At 46.0% G+C, this 20,666-nt stretch overlaps 1 protein-coding gene across 1 annotated transcript in view; it reads right to left on the bottom strand.

Annotated features, from left to right (window-relative positions):
* Positions 1-20,666, bottom strand: part of LOC129394155 (uncharacterized) — a gene marked incomplete at its 5' end in the record, with an annotated part of 129,201 nt that overhangs the window by 9,366 nt on the left and 99,169 nt on the right. The window contains 2 exons of the mRNA XM_063598411.1: positions 8,007-8,135; positions 16,848-16,976. Coding sequence (XP_063454481.1) covers positions 8,007-8,135; positions 16,848-16,976 — 258 coding nt within the window. The remainder of the gene's footprint in view (positions 1-8,006; positions 8,136-16,847; positions 16,977-20,666) is intronic.

Here is a 20,666-nt window from a genome sequence, read left to right as displayed (position 1 = left end):
TGCAGTGGTGTGCTCTCGGCTCACTGCAACCTCTGCCTCTCAGGTTCAAGTGATTCTCCTGCCTCAGCCTCCTGAGTAGCTGGGAGTACAGGTGCCTGACAGTGCACTCAGCAAATTTTTTTATTTTTTGTGGAGATGGGGTTTTGCCATGTTGGCCAGGGTGGTCTCGAACTCCTGACCTCAGGTAATCTGCCCGCCTCAGCCTCCCAAAGTGCTGGGATTACAGGCATGAGCCACTGTACCTGGCCAAAATCTCCTAATGTTTTAAGAAAGTTTACAAATTTGTGTTGAACTGCATTCAAAACTGTCCTGGGCCACATGCAGCCCGTCACTCATGGCTAAGACAAGCTAAGTATAAAGTAATTATCTTATCTTTCCTTTTCTTTTTGTTTTGAGACAAAGTCTTGCTCTGTCACCCAGGCTAGATTGCAGTGGCATGATCTCAGCTCACTGCAACCTCCGCCTCCCGGGTTCAAGCGATTCTCCTGCCTCAGCTACTGAGTAACTGGGATTACAGGCGCCTGCCACCACGCTCGGCTAATTTTTGTATTTTTAGTAGAAACAGGGTTTCACCATCTTGGCCAGGCTGGTCTCCAACTCCTGACCTCATGATCCACCTGCCTCAGCCTCCCAAAGTGCTGGGAATACAAGTGTGAGCCACTGCACCTGGCCAGTAGTAATCTTTTCTTTAGTTATTTATTTGTTTTTTAAATTGATGTATAACGTTGGATGCATTTATTATATATCACATGGTAAAAGAATCCCTCTAAATAATACTTCTCTCTTGGATTATATGAATCTTTGTCATTTATAGCTCAGCATAAGTAAAGAAAAAAAATACAATGAAGAGATTACTTCATTCACAAATAAGTATCGAATTTTAGTGCTTAAAAATTAACAAGGTGGGCCGGGCGTGCTGGCTCACGCCTGCAATCCCAGCACTTTGGGAAGCCGAGGTGGGTGGACCGCGAGATCAGGAGATTGAGACCATCCTAGCTAACACGGTGAAACCAATCTCTACTAAAAATACAAAAAATTAGCAGGGCATGGTGGCACCCGCCTATAGTTCCAGCTACTTGGGAGGCTGAGGCAGAAGAATCACTTGAACCCGGGAGGCAGAGGTTGCAGTGAGCCGAGATCGCACCACTGCACTTCAGCCTGGGTGACAGAGCGAGACTCTGTCTCAAAAAAAAAAAAAAAAAAAAAAAAAAAAAATTACCAAGGTGGAGATGATGAAAATGGCATGAATAGTGTGGGATTTCTCTAAGATTGTTGACATTAATTCCATTAGACTCTTATGTGAGTGAAGACGATAACATTTCTACATCGATTCCTCAGGATTTAACTATATATTCTTGAAAACATCTCAATTTTAAATGTTTCTTTCAAGATGGTGAATTAAACAGAGATAGCCCTTCAACAGGTTGAACTCAGCATATGCTGAGTCTGAAATGGAAATGATGGAGTTAGAAAACCATACAACAATGGTCATGATTTCAGAAACATGGTGTTGAGCAGAATAAAGCAGACACAAAAGAGTACCTATGGCATGGCATGCATCTGTATACACGAAATTCCAGAATAAGCAAGCTAACCTAGGATAAGAAAGAGACTGGCTGGGAAGAGTGAGAGTTCACTTTCTGGGGTGACATAATACTGTAGATCTTGGCTGGGCACGGTGGTTCATGCCTGTAATCCCAATGCTTTGGGAGGCCGAGGCGGGCGGATCACCTGAGGTCGGGAGTTCAAAACCAGCCTGACCAACATGGAGAAACCCTATCTCTACTAAAAATACAAAATTAGCTGGGAGTGGTGGCACATGTCTGTAATCCCAGCCACTCGGGAGGCTGAGGCAGGAGAATCGCTCGAATCTGGGAAGCAGAGGTTGCGGTGAGCTGATATTGCCCCTTTGCACTCCAGCCTCGGCAACAAGGGAGAAACTGTCTCAAAAAAATAAATAAATAAATAAAATAATGTAGATCTTGAAAGGGGGTTGGTTTATGCTGGTGTATGTACTTTCCAAAGTTGGTAAACTTACACTTAAGGTTATATAGTTTGGCCAGGCGCGGTGGCTCACGCCTGTAATCCCAGCACTGGGAGGCCGAGGCAGGCGGATCACGAGGTCAAGAGATGGAGACTATCCTGGCGAACATGGTGAAACCCCGTCTGTACTACAAATACAGAAATTAGCCAGGCGTTGTAATCAGAGCTACTCAGGAGGCTGAGGCAGGACAATTGCTTGAACCTCGGAAGCGGAGGTTGCAGTGAGCCGAGATCTTGCCACTGCACTCCAGCTCTGTCTTAAAAAAAAAAAAAAAAAAAAAAGTCATCAAACCAGATGACACAAATCAAATGACAATTCACTTTGTTTTGGTCCGTTTTGTTTGTTAGAGACAAGAGTGCAGCGGGGCCATCTCGGCTCACTGCAACGGCCAGCTCCTGGGCCCAAGCGATCCTCCCACCTCAGCCTCTCCAGTAACTGGGATAACAGGTACGCACCACCAGGCCCGACTAATCTTTTTTGGAATTTTTTGTAGAGATGGGGTTTTGCTATGATGCCCTGGCTAGTCTTCAACTCCTGGACTCAAGTGATCTGCCCACCTCGGCCCCCTAAAGTGCTGGGATTACAGGCCTGAGCTGTGTCATTTCATGCCGCGTGACACAGCCCAGTAAAAAGGAATAAACCCCGCGGGTCCAGCGTCTACTCACACAGGTGGACTGATGGCTGATAAATCCCAGCAGGAGCCAAAAGAGGAGCCGAAAGAGCAGCCACAGCACCCGTCCACTCACACAGGTGGACTGATGGCTGATAAATGCCAGCAGGAGCCAAAAGAGGAGCCAAAAGAGCAGCCACCGCACCCGCATGTCCTGGTCCTTTCAGGCGCCCTGAGGCGGCCAGGACAGAGGTGGAGGTGGCTTAGGGCAGGGGGGAGGGAAGGGGACGGGGACCGGGGCGGATCTGAGTTGGGGAGGGGGAGGGGAGGGGGAGGGGAAGGGGAGGGGAAGGGGAAGGGGAGGGGAAGGGGGGAAGTAAGGGAAGGGAAAGGAGGAGAAGGGGGCTGTTGGGCACCTGGAGGAGGTGGAGGAGGAGGAGGAGAAGAAGAAAGGGTCTGGGAAAGGATCTGGTTCAAATTAAGTACTCAAGCGCTGGTGGAAGGCTTAGCTACAGGTCACGGAGAAGATCAGGGAAGCAACAGGACACGCGGGGCAAGGGAGCGTGAGGCTTAGGAGCAATTAGAGGGAGACTAAGGTTCTGCTTTCCACCAAACCTTCTTCGGTCTGGGCCCTCCCTTAGCAACCCTGGGGCTTCATACTCCCTCTCCACCAATCCCTGATGACCCCGGTGGTGCCTCACAATGGACATTCCAAGTAGCGCCCGCATCATTCCAATGACCCCTCCCCCATCTCAGTCCCCCACGCTCCTCCCAAGGCCAGGTCCTCTCTGGAACCTTCACAAACCTGATTTCTGGTCCTCCCCAACCAGCTCCCTGTCCCTGCTTCTGGGCGCTCCTTCCTTCCTGAGCTCCCAGGGTTCCTCAAGGTCACTTTTGGCGACAAAACATAAAAAACAAATGATGGCAGGATGGCAGGAAGAACCTCATACCCAAGCAGAGTGCCAGGTTTTACAGCCTCCGCTCAGCCATTCATATCTTAAGCAACAAAACATCAGCAGGATGCGGAAGGTCCCGATAGTAAACCATCTCCATCACATCCATGTAGCCATCCGCCCATCAACCTGTATCTCAGGAACAAATGTACATACATTCATTTTAAGCATGCGTGGTACATTTACAAAAATTAACCTGACTTATTTTGTTCCAGCAAATCTCAATATGTTTGAGAGCAATCCAATCACACAGCATGTTTCTGATCATATAACTGTGCTAGAAGTCAATGATTAAAAGCTAATTCAAAATTATTATTTGCTTGGAAATTCAAAGTGCCCTTATAAGACATAAACATAAGAAAGAATCCAAAATGAAACAAGATTGCCTTTCAACTCAATGATAAGATCATAACATGGCAATAAAATGTCTCCCTCTGGCCTGGGAATTCCTCTTTGTGCCACAAGGTTGTGTGATCTCAAATCACCCCTAACCCACCTAGACATTTTAACATCCGAAACCGAGTGATGATGTCCTTATCTATATCATCTTACTGCCTGTGTGTGTGGACTTTAAATTCTGAACCCAAATGAGGGGGAGAAAACCAAGTTGACTTTCATGATTGATCTCTCAGGGATGTCCAAGGAATCTGTGCATTTCAAGAAACAAAGTTCATCAGCTTCTCTCCTAAGGTATTTGCCCACAATACCCAGAGGGCTTGGCAGCATCATGTGTGATGGGTGGGGAGCTCCAAGCAGGTGGGCAGGACCCAGGGGCCTGGTGACCAGGACAGACCCCCACTGTCCATCACCTTTCCTGGCCCTGTCCTCGGCTAAACTTCCCACAGGCCTTCTGCCCGATCACACAGAGTGTGCCCAAACTCACTCAGGCCTCTGGCAGCTGAAAACCACTGCTTTAAATCCCTTTACCATTTACTATGACATAAGGTTATTGTTAACAGGAAATATTCGATTGATGCTACAAATGGAAAGCCAATGCCTTTACCATAAATAGAAAAACAACCCTAAGAAACAAGCAAAACAAAAACAAAACAGGGGCTGGGTGTGGTGGCTCACGCCTGTAATCCCAGCACTTTGGGAGGCCGAGGTGGGCGGATCACAAGGTCAGGAGTTCCAGACCAGCCTGGCCAATATGGTGAAACCCTGTCTCTAATAAAATACAAAAATTAGCCGGGTGTGGTGGTAGGCGCCTGTAGTCCCACCTACTTGGGAGGCTGAGGCAGGAGAATAGTTTGAACCCGGGAGGCAGAGTCTGCCGTGAGCCGAGATTGCACCACTGCACTCCAGCCTAGGCGACAGAGCGAGACTCTGTCTCAAAAACAGCAACAACTACAAACAAACAAAAAACAGGGTTAACAAAACGATGGAATTCAATTCTATTTATATGCTGCAGCCATGTTCCAGCCCTAGATTTCGCTGGGCATGGTGGCTCACGCCTGTAATCCCAGCACTTTGGGAGGCTGAGGCAGGCAGATCACGAGGTTAGGAGTTCAAGACCAGCCTGACCAACATGGTGAAACCTTGTCTCTACTAAAAATACAAAAATTAGCTGAGCATGGTGGCGCACGCCTGTAGTCCCAGCTACTCGGGAGGCTGAGGCAGGAGAACTGCTTGAACCCAGGAGGCAGAGGTTGCAGTGAGCCAAGATCCCACCACTGCACTCCAGCCTGGTGACAGAGTGAGACTCCGTCTCAAAAAAAAAAAAAAAAAAAAAAATGACATGAATATACTTCACACAACTGAACTGCACACTTCAACACGGTTAGATGGTAATTATCATCTTGTAAGTATTTTACCACAGGTTAACATGTTTCACAACCTGAAAAGGAAGTAATTACCTTCAGCTCTCTGAGTTCTAGAATTTGTAACATTTCACCCCCTGCTCCTTCCTGATCTGCACTGGAGCATCTTTCTTCTGTCCCTGCTCTACTCAGAGTTCACTTTCCCTTCCCTCACATCAGCTTCGTTGAGGCTGGTTTGAACTTAACGCAAAACATTCTCACTAATGACTGAATTCCCACCAAGATTTCCATATTATCACAGTATGCTTTTAATCTTCGAAGATATTAAATATTTGTTCTCATCATAGCTAAAATGCAATGCAAATCCCATCTCAGATGTGGGTCAGATACCTATGAATCTCCTGAGGTAGTCATTGAAATGACTTTTTTCTTGAGACGGAGTGTCACTCAACCATGCTGAAGTGCAGTGGCGCTACCGTGGCTCACGGCAACCTCCACCTCCCAGATTCAAGCGATTCTTGTGCCTCGGCCTCCCAAGTAGCTGGGATTACAGGTGCCTGCTACCATGCCTGGCTAATTTTTGTCTTTTTAGTAGGGATGGGATTTCACTATGTTGGCCCATCTGGTCTTGAACTCCTGACCTCAAGTGATCCACCTGCCTCAGCCTCCCAAAGTGCTGGGATTACAGGCATGAGCCACCACACCTGGCCTGAAATAATATCTTTCAAATTCTTTGTAGAATTTGTTTTTTCCTGATTTCTGCACATAGGATCAAAAAAAAATCATGTACTAGGATTTCGAGAGAAGCAATGGGTAATCTAAAAAGATGAAAAGAGCAACCACGTCTATCCCACAGCTACTGCTAGATTTCATAGGAAAGGCAGCTGGCCCAGTTTGGAGCTAGGAGAAATGTCAAACACACGAAGAAATGAGAAGCAAAGAAATGCCATCACGCATGAATGCTTCATGGCACCCATGATGTCCCTGCTTAGGAGGTAATGGTACAGATGACTAGATGACAAGGACAAAGATGAGAGGTGCAAAGTTGTCCAAGTCCAACAGCTCAACTGAACTTTCCTAAATGGAATTGTTAAAAAGTGGTAAATTTAAAAACTTCCCCTGGCTCACGTGGTGGCTCACGCTTGTAATCCCAGCACTTTGGGAGGCTGAGGCGGGTGGATCATTTGAGGTCGGGTTTTGAGACTAGCCTGGCCAACATGGTAAAACCCCGACTCTACTAAAAATACAAAAATTAGCTGGGCATGGTGGTGGGCACCTGTAATCCCAGCTACTTGAGAGGCTGAGGCAGGGGAATCACTTGAAGCCAGGAGGTGGAGGTTGCAGTGAGCCGAGCTCACACCATTATACTCCAGCCTGGGCAACAGAGGGAGACACGTCTTGGGGGTGAGAAAAGAAAAAAAAAAAAAAAAAAAAAGCTTCCTCCAATTTATACCGAAAATTCTCTGTTCAGGACTAAGTGGCACAGAGAATGTTAAATGTGCCTAGATATCTTCATAACTCATATATTTTCTGTTTTCTACATATCTTGAAAGGCAGTGCCAAATGACGTGTAATTATCTAGGCGGTAAAACTGAAACATACTTCCTCTTCCCTTGAATATAAAAAAGCATTGTGGTATTAGTACTTTTATCTTGGATCATTGTTCAGAAGGAGGTTCAGCCCCCAGACGACCACATTTTTACTGTCATGAATGGCAAGACAAAATGTAGAGCTCAACTTCCCCAAAGGAAAAAAGGCTCAAAAGACAAATTATGGCACAACTTAGCAGCCAAATTCTTACCAAGTACAGACTTTTGACATACTGATCTCTCTCCAGTTGCAAGTGGGAACATGCACTTTGAATGATGTCATTCAAAATTACCCTGCCCAGACACACTTTTCATTGATTCTCTTGGAGGGCAGTTCTAAGAGATTCTCTGGGGCTTTCTCTGCATCATGAGACGCAGTGCAGTTCTGCCCTTCACCTTCCGGCAGTTTGTCACCTCGTCCCTATGACCTCAGAGGAACTTTGTCTCAGGCCAACTGTTTGTTCCTTGGGCTCTTTCATTTCCCCTAAAAATCATTTGCTGCCCCTCTAAATGGCCTACATCTCCATCTATCTCCCTCTCCCCTCAGAAGAGGGTGCTCTTTAAGCATCAACCATCCAGCCCTTCTAGCAGTCTCATTTTTCAGCTGGTTCCCATGTTTATGCCTGTTCTATGTTTTTCTTTTCCTGTTAAGCTGTCTGTTGTCAGCTCATTTCTGCAGTGAATCTTCAGAGAGGAGATTGGAAGCTTTCCTTCCACCCATACGATAGAACTATAAAGCAGAAGAGTTTAGAAAGACTTTCCTATTTAAGTGACGAAACCTCATACTCCATTTGTGACAAATAGCACAAAGGTTAAAAAAACTTATTTTTGACCAAAAGCTCTGTTGACATTCTATTAAACACCGACCTATTTAATTTTCATAATGTAAATGGCAGATATTTTCATAATTCTTATGCTAATAAATCATTTCCCTGATTTTTGGGGTAAAACCACATATTCATAATGAAGTCCAGAAACGTGAATTGTTTCATGTAACTTATTCTTATTTGTGATTACAAGTATACCTCTACAGAAAGTTAGTATACTCACAGAAAGGTAACTTGTGCGGAGGGAGATGGCAAATTTATAACTTCTCAGAAACACAGTAATGATAAGTAACCAAAGACTTCCACCAAAGTCAGTCCCACGATGACGAAGGTCAGCCAGAGTATTGATAACCTGGAATAATAATAGTTGAAATAATGAAAAGGTCAATGACACTGACAATATTTCACTCAGAAAGAATCATCCTTAGAAACCGTCAACCTCCTCCAAAAGGTAACCACATCCCTCAGATATCACCGTGGGATTCCACTGCTACAAAAAAGAACAGAAGTTAGAGAAGTCTCATGTTTTTCAGATGGCTGGTAGTGTTTTTAGGCATTGCAAATGTGGGGTGTTGTCTTTCTTGGTATAAAGCAGGGATATCCAATCTTTTGACTTCCCTGCCTATATTAAAAGAAGCAAAGTTGTCTTGAGCCACACATAACATACACTAACACTAACAACAGCTGATGATCTAAAAAAAACCTCTTTTTTTTTTTTTTTGAGACAGAGTTCCGCTCCACTCAGTCGCCCAGGCTGGAGTGCAGTGGTGCAATCTCAGCTCACTGCAACCTCCAGCTCCTGGGCTCAAGCCATTCTCCTCCCTCAGCCTCCCGAGCAGCTGAGATTACAGGTCTCTGCCACCATGCCCGACTAATTTTTGTATTTTTAGTAGAGATGAGGTTTCACCATGTTGGCCAGTCTGGCCTTGAACTCCCGACAGGCGATCTGCCTGCCTCGGCCTCCCAAAGTGCTGGGATTACAGGTGTGAGCCACCGTGCCCGGCCATTGTTTTTGTTTTTGTTTTTGTTTGTTGTTTCTTTTTGAGATGGGGTCTCACTCTGTCACCCAGGCTGGAGTGCAGTGGTGTGCTCTCGGCTCACTGCAACCTCTGCCTCTCAGGTTCAAGTGATTCTCCTGCCTCAGCCTCCTGAGTAGCTGGGAGTACAGGTGCCTGACAGTGCACTCAGCAAATTTTTTTATTTTTTGTGGAGATGGGGTTTTGCCATGTTGGCCAGGGTGGTCTCGAACTCCTGACCTCAGGTAATCTGCCCGCCTCAGCCTCCCAAAGTGCTGGGATTACAGGCATGAGCCACTGTACCTGGCCAAAATCTCCTAATGTTTTAAGAAAGTTTACAAATTTGTGTTGAACTGCATTCAAAACTGTCCTGGGCCACATGCAGCCCGTCACTCATGGCTAAGACAAGCTAAGTATAAAGTAATTATCTTATCTTTCCTTTTCTTTTTGTTTTGAGACAAAGTCTTGCTCTGTCACCCAGGCTAGATTGCAGTGGCATGATCTCAGCTCACTGCAACCTCCGCCTCCCGGGTTCAAGCGATTCTCCTGCCTCAGCTACTGAGTAACTGGGATTACAGGCGCCTGCCACCACGCTCGGCTAATTTTTGTATTTTTAGTAGAAACAGGGTTTCACCATCTTGGCCAGGCTGGTCTCCAACTCCTGACCTCATGATCCACCTGCCTCGGCCTCCCAAAGTGCTGGGAATACAAGTGTGAGCCACTGCACCTGGCCAGTAGTAATCTTTTCTTTAGTTATTTACTTGTTTTTTAAATTGATGTATAACGTTGGATGCATTTATTATATATCACATGGTAAAAGAATCCCTCTAAATAATACTTCTCTCTTGGATTATATGAATCTTTGTCATTTATAGCTCAGCATAAGTAAAGAAAAAAAAATACAATGAAGAGATTACTTCATTCACAAATAAGTATCGAATTTTAGTGCTTAAAAATTAACAAGGTGGGCCGGGCGTGGTGGCTCACGCCTGCAATCCCAGCACTTTGGGAAGCCGAGGTGGGTGGACCGCGAGATCAGGAGATTGAGACCATCCTAGCTAACACGGTGAAACCAATCTCTACTAAAAATACAAAAAATTAGCAGGGCATGGTGGCACCCGCCTATAGTTCCAGCTACTTGGGAGGCTGAGGCAGAAGAATCACTTGAACCCGGGAGGCAGAGGTTGCAGTGAGCCGAGATCGCACCACTGCACTTCAGCCTGGGTGACAGAGCGAGACTCTGTCTCAAAAAAAAAAAATTACCAAGGTGGAGATGATGAAAATGGCATGAATAGTGTGGGATTTCTCTAAGATTGTTGACATTAATTCCATTAGACTCTTATGTGAGTGAAGACGATAACATTTCTACATCGATTCCTCAGGATTTAACTATATATTCTTGAAAACATCTCAATTTTAAATGTTTCTTTCAAGATGGTGAATTAAACAGAGATAGCCCTTCAACAGGTTGAACTCAGCATATGCTGAGTCTGAAATGGAAATGATGGACTTAGAGAACCATACAACAATGGTCATGATTTCAGAAACATGGTGTTGAGCAGAATAAAGCAGACACAAAAGAGTACCTATGGCATGGCATGCATCTGTATACACGAAATTCCAGAATAAGCAAGCTAACCTAGGATAAGAAAGAGACTGGCTGGGAAGAGTGAGAGTTCACTTTCTGGGGTGACATAATAGTGTAGATCTTGGCTGGGCACGGTGGTTCATGCCTGTAATCCCAATGCTTTGGGAGGCCGAGGCGGGCGGATCACCTGAGGTCGGGAGTTCAAAACCAGCCTGACCAACATGGAGAAACCCTATCTCTACTAAAAATACAAAATTAGCTGGGAGTGGTGGCACATGTCTGTAATCCCAGCCACTCGGGAGGCTGAGGCAGGAGAATCGCTCGAATCTGGGAAGCAGAGGTTGCGGTGAGCTGATATTGCCCCTTTGCACTCCAGCCTCGGCAACAAGGGAGAAACTGTCTCAAAAAAATAAATAAATAAATAAAATAATGTAGATCTTGAAAGGGGGTTGGTTTATGCTGGTGTATGTACTTTCCAAAGTTAGTAAACTTACACTTAAGGTTATATAGTTTGGCCAGGCGCGGTGGCTCACGCCTGTAATCCCAGCACTGGGAGGCCGAGGCAGGCGGATCACGAGGTCAAGAGATGGAGACTATCCTGGCGAACATGGTGAAACCCCGTCTGTACTACAAATACAGAAATTAGCCAGGCGTTGTAATCAGAGCTACTCAGGAGGCTGAGGCAGGACAATTGCTTGAACCTCGGAAGCGGAGGTTGCAGTGAGCCGAGATCTTGCCACTGCACTCCAGCTCTGTCTTAAAAAAAAAAAAAAAAAAAAAAAGTCATCAAACCAGATGACACAAATCAAATGACAATTCACTTTGTTTTGGTCCGTTTTGTTTGTTAGAGACAAGAGTGCAGCGGGGCCATCTCGGCTCACTGCAACGGCCAGCTCCTGGGCCCAAGCGATCCTCCCACCTCAGCCTCTCCAGTAACTGGGATAACAGGTACGCACCACCAGGCCCGACTAATCTTTTTTGGAATTTTTTGTAGAGATGGGGTTTTGCTATGATGCCCTGGCTAGTCTTCAACTCCTGGACTCAAGTGATCTGCCCACCTCGGCCCCCTAAAGTGCTGGGATTACAGGCCTGAGCTGTGTCATTTCATGCCGCGTGACACAGCCCAGTAAAAAGGAATAAACCCCGCGGGTCCAGCGTCTACTCACACAGGTGGACTGATGGCTGATAAATCCCAGCAGGAGCCAAAAGAGGAGCCGAAAGAGCAGCCACAGCACCCGTCCACTCACACAGGTGGACTGATGGCTGATAAATGCCAGCAGGAGCCAAAAGAGGAGCCAAAAGAGCAGCCACCGCACCCGCATGTCCTGGTCCTTTCAGGCGCCCTGAGGCGGCCAGGACAGAGGTGGAGGTGGCTTAGGGCAGGGGGGAGGGAAGGGGACGGGGACGGGCCGGATCTGAGTTGGGGAGGGGGAGGGGAGGGGGAGGGGAAGGGGAGGGGAAGGGGAAGGGGAGGGGAAGGGGGGAAGTAAGGGAAGGGAAAGGAGGAGAAGGGGGCTGTTGGGCACCTGGAGGAGGTGGAGGAGGAGGAGGAGAAGAAGAAAGGGTCTGGGAAAGGATCTGGTTCAAATTAAGTACTCAAGCGCTGGTGGAAGGCTTAGCTACAGGTCACGGAGAAGATCAGGGAAGCAACAGGACACGCGGGGCAAGGGAGCGTGAGGCTTAGGAGCAATTAGAGGGAGACTAAGGTTCTGCTTTCCACCAAACCTTCTTCGGTCTGGGCCCTCCCTTAGCAACCCTGGGGCTTCATACTCCCTCTCCACCAATCCCTGATGACCCCGGTGGTGCCTCACAATGGACATTCCAAGTAGCGCCCGCATCATTCCAATGACCCCTCCCCCATCTCAGTCCCCCACGCTCCTCCCAAGGCCAGGTCCTCTCTGGAACCTTCACAAACCTGATTTCTGGTCCTCCCCAACCAGCTCCCTGTCCCTGCTTCTGGGCGCTCCTTCCTTCCTGAGCTCCCAGGGTTCCTCAAGGTCACTTTTGGCGACAAAACATAAAAAACAAATGATGGCAGGATGGCAGGAAGAACCTCATACCCAAGCAGAGTGCCAGGTTTTACAGCCTCCGCTCAGCCATTCATATCTTAAGCAACAAAACATCAGCAGGATGCGGAAGGTCCCGATAGTAAACCATCTCCATCACATCCATGTAGCCATCCGCCCATCAACCTGTATCTCAGGAACAAATGTACATACATTCATTTTAAGCATGCGTGGTACATTTACAAAAATTAACCTGACTTATTTTGTTCCAGCAAATCTCAATATGTTTGAGAGCAATCCAATCACACAGCATGTTTCTGATCATATAAGTGTGCTAGAAGTCAATGATTAAAAGCTAATTCAAAATTATTATTTGCTTGGAAATTCAAAGTGCCCTTATAAGACATAAACATAAGAAAGAATCCAAAATGAAACAAGATTGCCTTTCAACTCAATGATAAGATCATAACATGGCAATAAAATGTCTCCCTCTGGCCTGGGAATTCCTCTTTGTGCCACAAGGTTGTGTGATCTCAAATCACCCCTAACCCACCTAGACATTTTAACATCCGAAACCGAGTGATGATGTCCTTATCTATATCATCTTACTGCCTGTGTGTGTGGACTTTAAATTCTGAACCCAAATGAGGGGGAGAAAACCAAGTTGACTTTCATGATTGATCTCTCAGGGATGTCCAAGGAATCTGTGCATTTCAAGAAACAAAGTTCATCAGCTTCTCTCCTAAGGTATTTGCCCACAATACCCAGAGGGCTTGGCAGCATCATGTGTGATGGGTGGGGAGCTCCAAGCAGGTGGGCAGGACCCAGGGGCCTGGTGACCAGGACAGACCCCCACTGTCCATCACCTTTCCTGGCCCTGTCCTCGGCTAAACTTCCCACAGGCCTTCTGCCCGATCACACAGAGTGTGCCCAAACTCACTCAGGCCTGTGGCAGCTGAAAACCACTGCTTTAAATCCCTTTACCATTTACTATGACATAAGGTTATTGTTAACAGGAAATATTCGATTGATGCTACAAATGGAAAGCCAATGCCTTTACCATAAATAGAAAAACAACCCTAAGAAACAAGCAAAACAAAAACAAAACAGGGGCTGGGTGTGGTGGCTCACGCCTGTAATCCCAGCACTTTGGGAGGCCGAGGTGGGCGGATCACAAGGTCAGGAGTTCCAGACCAGCCTGGCCAATATGGTGAAACCCTGTCTCTAATAAAATACAAAAATTAGCCGGGTGTGGTGGTAGGCGCCTGTAGTCCCACCTACTTGGGAGGCTGAGGCAGGAGAATAGTTTGAACCCGGGAGGCAGAGTCTGCCGTGAGCCGAGATTGCACCACTGCACTCCAGCCTAGGCGACAGAGCGAGACTCTGTCTCAAAAACAGCAACAACTACAAACAAACAAAAAACAGGGTTAACAAAACGATGGAATTCAATTCTATTTATATGCTGCAGCCATGTTCCAGCCCTAGATTTCGCTGGGCATGGTGGCTCACGCCTGTAATCCCAGCACTTTGGGAGGCTGAGGCAGGCGGATCACGAGGTTAGGAGTTCAAGACCAGCCTGACCAACATGGTGAAACCCTGTCTCTACTAAAAATACAAAAATTAGCTGAGCATGGTGGCGCACGCCTGTAGTCCCAGCTACTCGGGAGGCTGAGGCAGGAGAACTGCTTGAACCCAGGAGGCAGAGGTTGCAGTGAGCCAAGATCCCACCACTGCACTCCAGCCTGGTGACAGAGTGAGACTCCGTCTCAAAAAAAAAAAAAAAAAAAAAATGACATGAATATACTTCACACAACTGAACTGCACACTTCAACACGGTTAGATGGTAATTATCATCTTGTAAGTATTTTACCACAGGTTAACATGTTTCACAACCTGAAAAGGAAGTAATTACCTTCAGCTCTCTGAGTTCTAGAATTTGTAACATTTCACCCCCTGCTCCTTCCTGATCTGCACTGGAGCATCTTTCTTCTGTCCCTGCTCTACTCAGAGTTCACTTTCCCTTCCCTCACATCAGCTTCGTTGAGGCTGGTTTGAACTTAACGCAAAACATTCTCACTAATGACTGAATTCCCACCAAGATTTCCATATTATCACAGTATGCTTTTAATCTTCGAAGATATTAAATATTTGTTCTCATCATAGCTAAAATGCAATGCAAATCCCATCTCAGATGTGGGTCAGATACCTATGAATCTCCTGAGGTAGTCATTGAAATGACTTTTTTCTTGAGACGGAGTGTCACTCAACCATGCTGAAGTGCAGTGGCGCTACCGTGGCTCACGGCAACCTCCACCTCCCAGATTCAAGCGATTCTTGTGCCTCGGCCTCCCAAGTAGCTGGGATTACAGGTGCCTGCTACCATGCCTGGCTAATTTTTGTCTTTTTAGTAGGGATGGGATTTCACTATGTTGGCCCATCTGGTCTTGAACTCCTGACCTCAAGTGATCCACCTGCCTCAGCCTCCCAAAGTGCTGGGATTACAGGCATGAGCCACCACACCTGGCCTGAAATAATATCTTTCAAATTCTTTGTAGAATTTGTTTTTTCCTGATTTCTGCACATAGGATCAAAAAAAATCATGTACTACGATTTCGAGAGAAGCAACAGGTAATCTAAAAAGATGAAAAGCGCAACCACATCTATCCCACAGCTACTGCTAGATTTCATAGGAAAGGTAGCTGGTCCACTTTGGAGCTAGGAGAAATGTCAAACACATGAAGAAATGAGAAGCAAAGAAATGCCATCACGCATGAATGCTTCATGGCACCCATGATGTCCCTGCTTAGGAGGTAATGGTACAGATGACTAGATGACAAGGACAAAGATGAGAGGTGCAAAGTTGTCCAAGTCCAACAGCTCAACTGAACTTTCCTAAATGGAATTGTTAAAAAGTGGTAAATTTAAAAACTTCCCCTGGCTCACGTGGTGGCTCACGCTTGTAATCCCAGCACTTTGGGAGGCTGAGGCGGGTGGATCATTTGAGGTCGGGTTTTGAGACTAGCCTGGCCAACATGGTAAAACCCCGACTCTACTAAAAATACAAAAATTAGCTGGGCATGGTGGTGGGCACCTGTAATCCCAGCTACTTGAGAGGCTGAGGCAGGGGAATCACTTGAAGCCAGGAGGTGGAGGTTGCAGTGAGCCGAGCTCACACCATTATACTCCAGCCTGGGCAACAGAGGGAGACACGTCTTGGGGGTGAGAAAAGAAAAAAAAAAAAAAAAAAAAAGCTTCCTCCAATTTATACCGAAAATTCTCTGTTCAGGACTAAGTGGCACAGAGAATGTTAAATGTGCCTAGATATCTTCATAACTCATATATTTTCTGTTTTCTACATATCTTGAAAGGCAGTGCCAAATGACGTGTAATTATCTAGGCGGTAAAACTGAAACATACTTCCTCTTCCCTTGAATATAAAAAAGCATTGTGGTATTAGTACTTTTATCTTGGATCATTGTTCAGAAGGAGGTTCAGCCCCCAGACGACCACATTTTTACTGTCATGAATGGCAAGACAAAATGTAGAGCTCAACTTCCCCAAAGGAAAAAAGGCTCAAAAGACAAATTATGGCACAACTTAGCAGCCAAATTCTTACCAAGTACAGACTTTTGACATACTGATCTCTCTCCAGTTGCAAGTGGGAACATGCACTTTGAATGATGTCATTCAAAATTACCCTGCCCAGACACACTTTTCATTGATTCTCTTGGAGGGCAGTTCTAAGAGATTCTCTGGGGCTTTCTCTGCATCATGAGACGCAGTGCAGTTCTGCCCTTCACCTTCCGGCAGTTTGTCACCTCGTCCCTATGACCTCAGAGGAACTTTGTCTCAGGCCAACTGTTTGTTCCTTGGGCTCTTTCATTTCCCCTAAAAATCATTTGCTGCCCCTCTAAATGGCCTACATCTCCATCTATCTCCCTCTCCCCTCAGAAGAGGGTGCTCTTTAAGCATCAACCATCCAGCCCTTCTAGCAGTCTCATTTTTCAGCTGGTTCCCATGTTTATGCCTGTTCTATGTTTTTCTTTTCCTGTTAAGCTGTCTGTTGTCAGCTCATTTCTGCAGTGAATCTTCAGAGAGGAGATTGGAAGCTTTCCTTCCACCCATACGATAGAACTATAAAGCAGAAGAGTTTAGAAAGACTTTCCTATTTAAGTGACGAAACCTCATACTCCATTTGTGACAAATAGCACAAAGGTTAAAAAAACTTATTTTTGACCAAAAGCTCTGTTGACATTCTATTAAACACCGACCTATTTAATTTTCATAATGTAAATGGCAGATATTTTCATAATTCTTATGCTAATAAATCATTTCCCTGATTTTTGGGGTAAAACCACATATTCATAATGAAGTCCAGAAACGTGAATTGTTTCATGTAACTTATTCTTATTTGTGATTACAAGTATACCTCTACAGAAAGTTAGTATACTCACAGAAAGGTAACTTGTGCGGAGGGAGATGGCAAATTTATAACTTCTCAGAAACACAGTAATGATAAGTAACCAAAGACTTCCACCAAAGTCAGTCCCACGATGACGAAGGTCAGCCAGAGTATTGATAACCTGGAATAATAATAGTTGAAATAATGAAAAGGTCAATGACACTGACAATATTTCACTCAGAAAGAATCATCCTTAGAAACCGTCAACCTCCTCCAAAAGGTAACCACATCCCTCAGATATCACCGTGGGATTCCACTGCTACAAAAAAGAACAGAAGTTAGAGAAGTCTCATGTTTTTCAGATGGCTGGTAGTGTTTTTAGGCATTGCAAATGTGGGGTGTTGTCTTTCTTGGTATAAAGCAGGGATATCCAATCTTTTGACTTCCCTGCCTATATTAAAAGAAGCAAAGTTGTCTTGAGCCACACATAACATACACTAACACTAACAACAGCTGATGATCTAAAAAAAACCTCTTTTTTTTTTTTTTTGAGACAGAGTTCCGCTCCACTCAGTCGCCCAGGCTGGAGTGCAGTGGTGCAATCTCAGCTCACTGCAACCTCCAGCTCCTGGGCTCAAGCCATTCTCCTCCCTCAGCCTCCCGAGCAGCTGAGATTACAGGTCTCTGCCACCATGCCCGACTAATTTTTGTATTTTTAGTAGAGATGAGGTTTCACCATGTTGGCCAGTCTGGCCTTGAACTCCCGACAGGCGATCTGCCTGCCTCGGCCTCCCAAAGTGCTGGGATTACAGGTGTGAGCCACCGTGCCCGGCCATTGTTTTTGTTTTTGTTTTTGTTTGTTGTTTCTTTTTGAGATGGGGTCTCACTCTGTCACCCAGGCTGGAGTGCAGTGGTGTGCTCTCGGCTCACTGCAACCTCTGCCTCTCAGGTTCAAGTGATTCTCCTGCCTCAGCCTCCTGAGTAGCTGGGAGTACAGGTGCCTGACAGTGCACTCAGCAAATTTTTTTATTTTTTGTGGAGATGGGGTTTTGCCATGTTGGCCAGGGTGGTCTCGAACTCCTGACCTCAGGTAATCTGCCCGCCTCAGCCTCCCAAAGTGCTGGGATTACAGGCATGAGCCACTGTACCTGGCCAAAATCTCCTAATGTTTTAAGAAAGTTTACAAATTTGTGTTGAACTGCATTCAAAACTGTCCTGGGCCACATGCAGCCCGTCACTCATGGCTAAGACAAGCTAAGTATAAAGTAATTATCTTATCTTTCCTTTTCTTTTTGTTTTGAGACAAAGTCTTGCTCTGTCACCCAGGCTAGATTGCAGTGGCATGATCTCAGCTCACTGCAACCTCCGCCTCCCGGGTTCAAGCGATTCTCCTGCCTCAGCTACTGAGTAACTGGGATTACAGGCGCCTGCCACCACGCTCGGCTAATTTTTGTATTTTTAGTAGAAACAGGGTTTCACCATCTTGGCCAGGCTGGTCTCCAACTCCTGACCTCATGATCCACCTGCCTCGGCCTCCCAAAGTGCTGGGAATACAAGTGTGAGCCACTGCACCTGGCCAGTAGTAATCTTTTCTTTAGTTATTTATTTGTTTTTTAAATTGATGTATAACGTTGGATGCATTTATTATATATCACATGGTAAAAGAATCCCTCTAAATAATACTTCTCTCTTGGATTATATGAATCTTTGTCATTTATAGCTCAGCATAAGTAAAGAAAAAAAAATACAATGAAGAGATTACTTCATTCACAAATAAGTATCGAATTTTAGTGCTTAAAAATTAACAAGGTGGGCCGGGCGTGGTGGCTCACGCCTGCAATCCCAGCACTTTGGGAAGCCGAGGTGGGTGGACCGCGAGATCAGGAGATTGAGACCATCCTAGCTAACACGGTGAAACCAATCTCTACTAAAAATACAAAAAATTAGCAGGGCATGGTGGCACCCGCCTATAGTTCCAGCTACTTGGGAGGCTGAGGCAGAAGAATCACTTGAACCCGGGAGGCAGAGGTTGCAGTGAGCCGAGATCGCACCACTGCACTTCAGCCTGGGTGACAGAGCGAGACTCTGTCTCAAAAAAAAAAAAAAAAAAAAAAAAAAAAAAATTACCAAGGTGGAGATGATGAAAATGGCATGAATAGTGTGGGATTTCTCTAAGATTGTTGACATTAATTCCATTAGACTCTTATGTGAGTGAAGACGATAACATTTCTACATCGATTCCTCAGGATTTAACTATATATTCTTGAAAACATCTCAATTTTAAATGTTTCTTTCAAGATGGTGAATTAAACAGAGATAGCCCTTCAACAGGTTGAACTCAGCATATGCTGAGTCTGAAATGGAAATGATGGAGTTAGAAAACCATACAACAATGGTCATGATTTCAGAAACATGGTGTTGAGCAGAATAAAGCAGACACAAAAGAGTACCTATGGCATGGCATGCATCTGTATACACGAAATTCCAGAATAAGCAAGCTAACCTAGGATAAGAAAGAGACTGGCTGGGAAGAGTGAGAGTTCACTTTCTGGGGTGACATAATAGTGTAGATCTTGGCTGGGCACGGTGGTTCATGCCTGTAATCCCAATGCTTTGGGAGGCCGAGGCGGGCGGATCACCTGAGGTCGGGAGTTCAAAACCAGCCTGACCAACATGGAGAAACCCTATCTCTACTAAAAATACAAAATTAGCTGGGAGTGGTGGCACATGTCTGTAATCCCAGCCACTCGGGAGGCTGAGGCAGGAGAATCGCTCGAATCTGGGAAGCAGAGGTTGCGGTGAGCTGATATTGCCCCTTTGCACTCCAGCCTCGGCAACAAGGGAGAAACTGTCTCAAAAAAATAAATAAATAAATAAAATAATGTAGATCTTGAAAGGGGGTTGGTTTATGCTGGTGTATGTACTTTCCAAAGTTGGTAAACTTACACTTAAGGTTATATAGTTTGGCCAGGCGCGGTGGCTCACGCCTGTAATCCCAGCACTGGGAGGCCGAGGCAGGCGGATCACGAGGTCAAGAGATGGAGACTATCCTGGCGAACATGGTGAAACCCCGTCTGTACTACAAATACAGAAATTAGCCAGGCGTTGTAATCAGAGCTACTCAGGAGGCTGAGGCAGGACAATTGCTTGAACCTCGGAAGCGGAGGTTGCAGTGAGCCGAGATCTTGCCACTGCACTCCAGCTCTGTCTTAAAAAAAAAAAAAAAAAAAAAAAGTCATCAAACCAGATGACACAAATCAAATGACAATTCACTTTGTTTTGGTCCGTTTTGTTTGTTAGAGACAAGAGTGCAGCGGGGCCATCTCGGCTCACTGCAACGGCCAGCTCCTGGGCCCAAGCGATCCTCCCACCTCAGCCTCTCCAGTAACTGGGATAACAGGTACGCACCACCAGGCCCGACTAATCTTTTTTGGAATTTTTTGTAGAGATGGGGTTTTGCTATGATGCCCTGGCTAGTCTTCAACTCCTGGACTCAAGTGATCTGCCCACCTCGGCCCCCTAAAGTGCTGGGATTACAGGCCTGAGCTGTGTCATTTCATGCCGCGTGACACAGCCCAGTAAAAAGGAATAAACCCCGCGGGTCCAGCGTCTACTCACACAGGTGGACTGATGGCTGATAAATCCCAGCAGGAGCCAAAAGAGGAGCCGAAAGAGCAGCCACAGCACCCGTCCACTCACACAGGTGGACTGATGGCTGATAAATGCCAGCAGGAGCCAAAAGAGGAGCCAAAAGAGCAGCCACCGCACCCGCATGTCCTGGTCCTTTCAGGCGCCCTGAGGCGGCCAGGACAGAGGTGGAGGTGGCTTAGGGCAGGGGGGAGGGAAGGGGACGGGGACGGGCCGGATCTGA

Source organism: Pan paniscus, chromosome 18 (genome assembly GCF_029289425.2).
Source record: "Pan paniscus chromosome 18, NHGRI_mPanPan1-v2.0_pri, whole genome shotgun sequence".
Lineage (NCBI taxonomy): Eukaryota > Metazoa > Chordata > Mammalia > Primates > Hominidae > Pan > Pan paniscus.
This window is presented reverse-complemented; position numbering and strand designations above follow the sequence as displayed.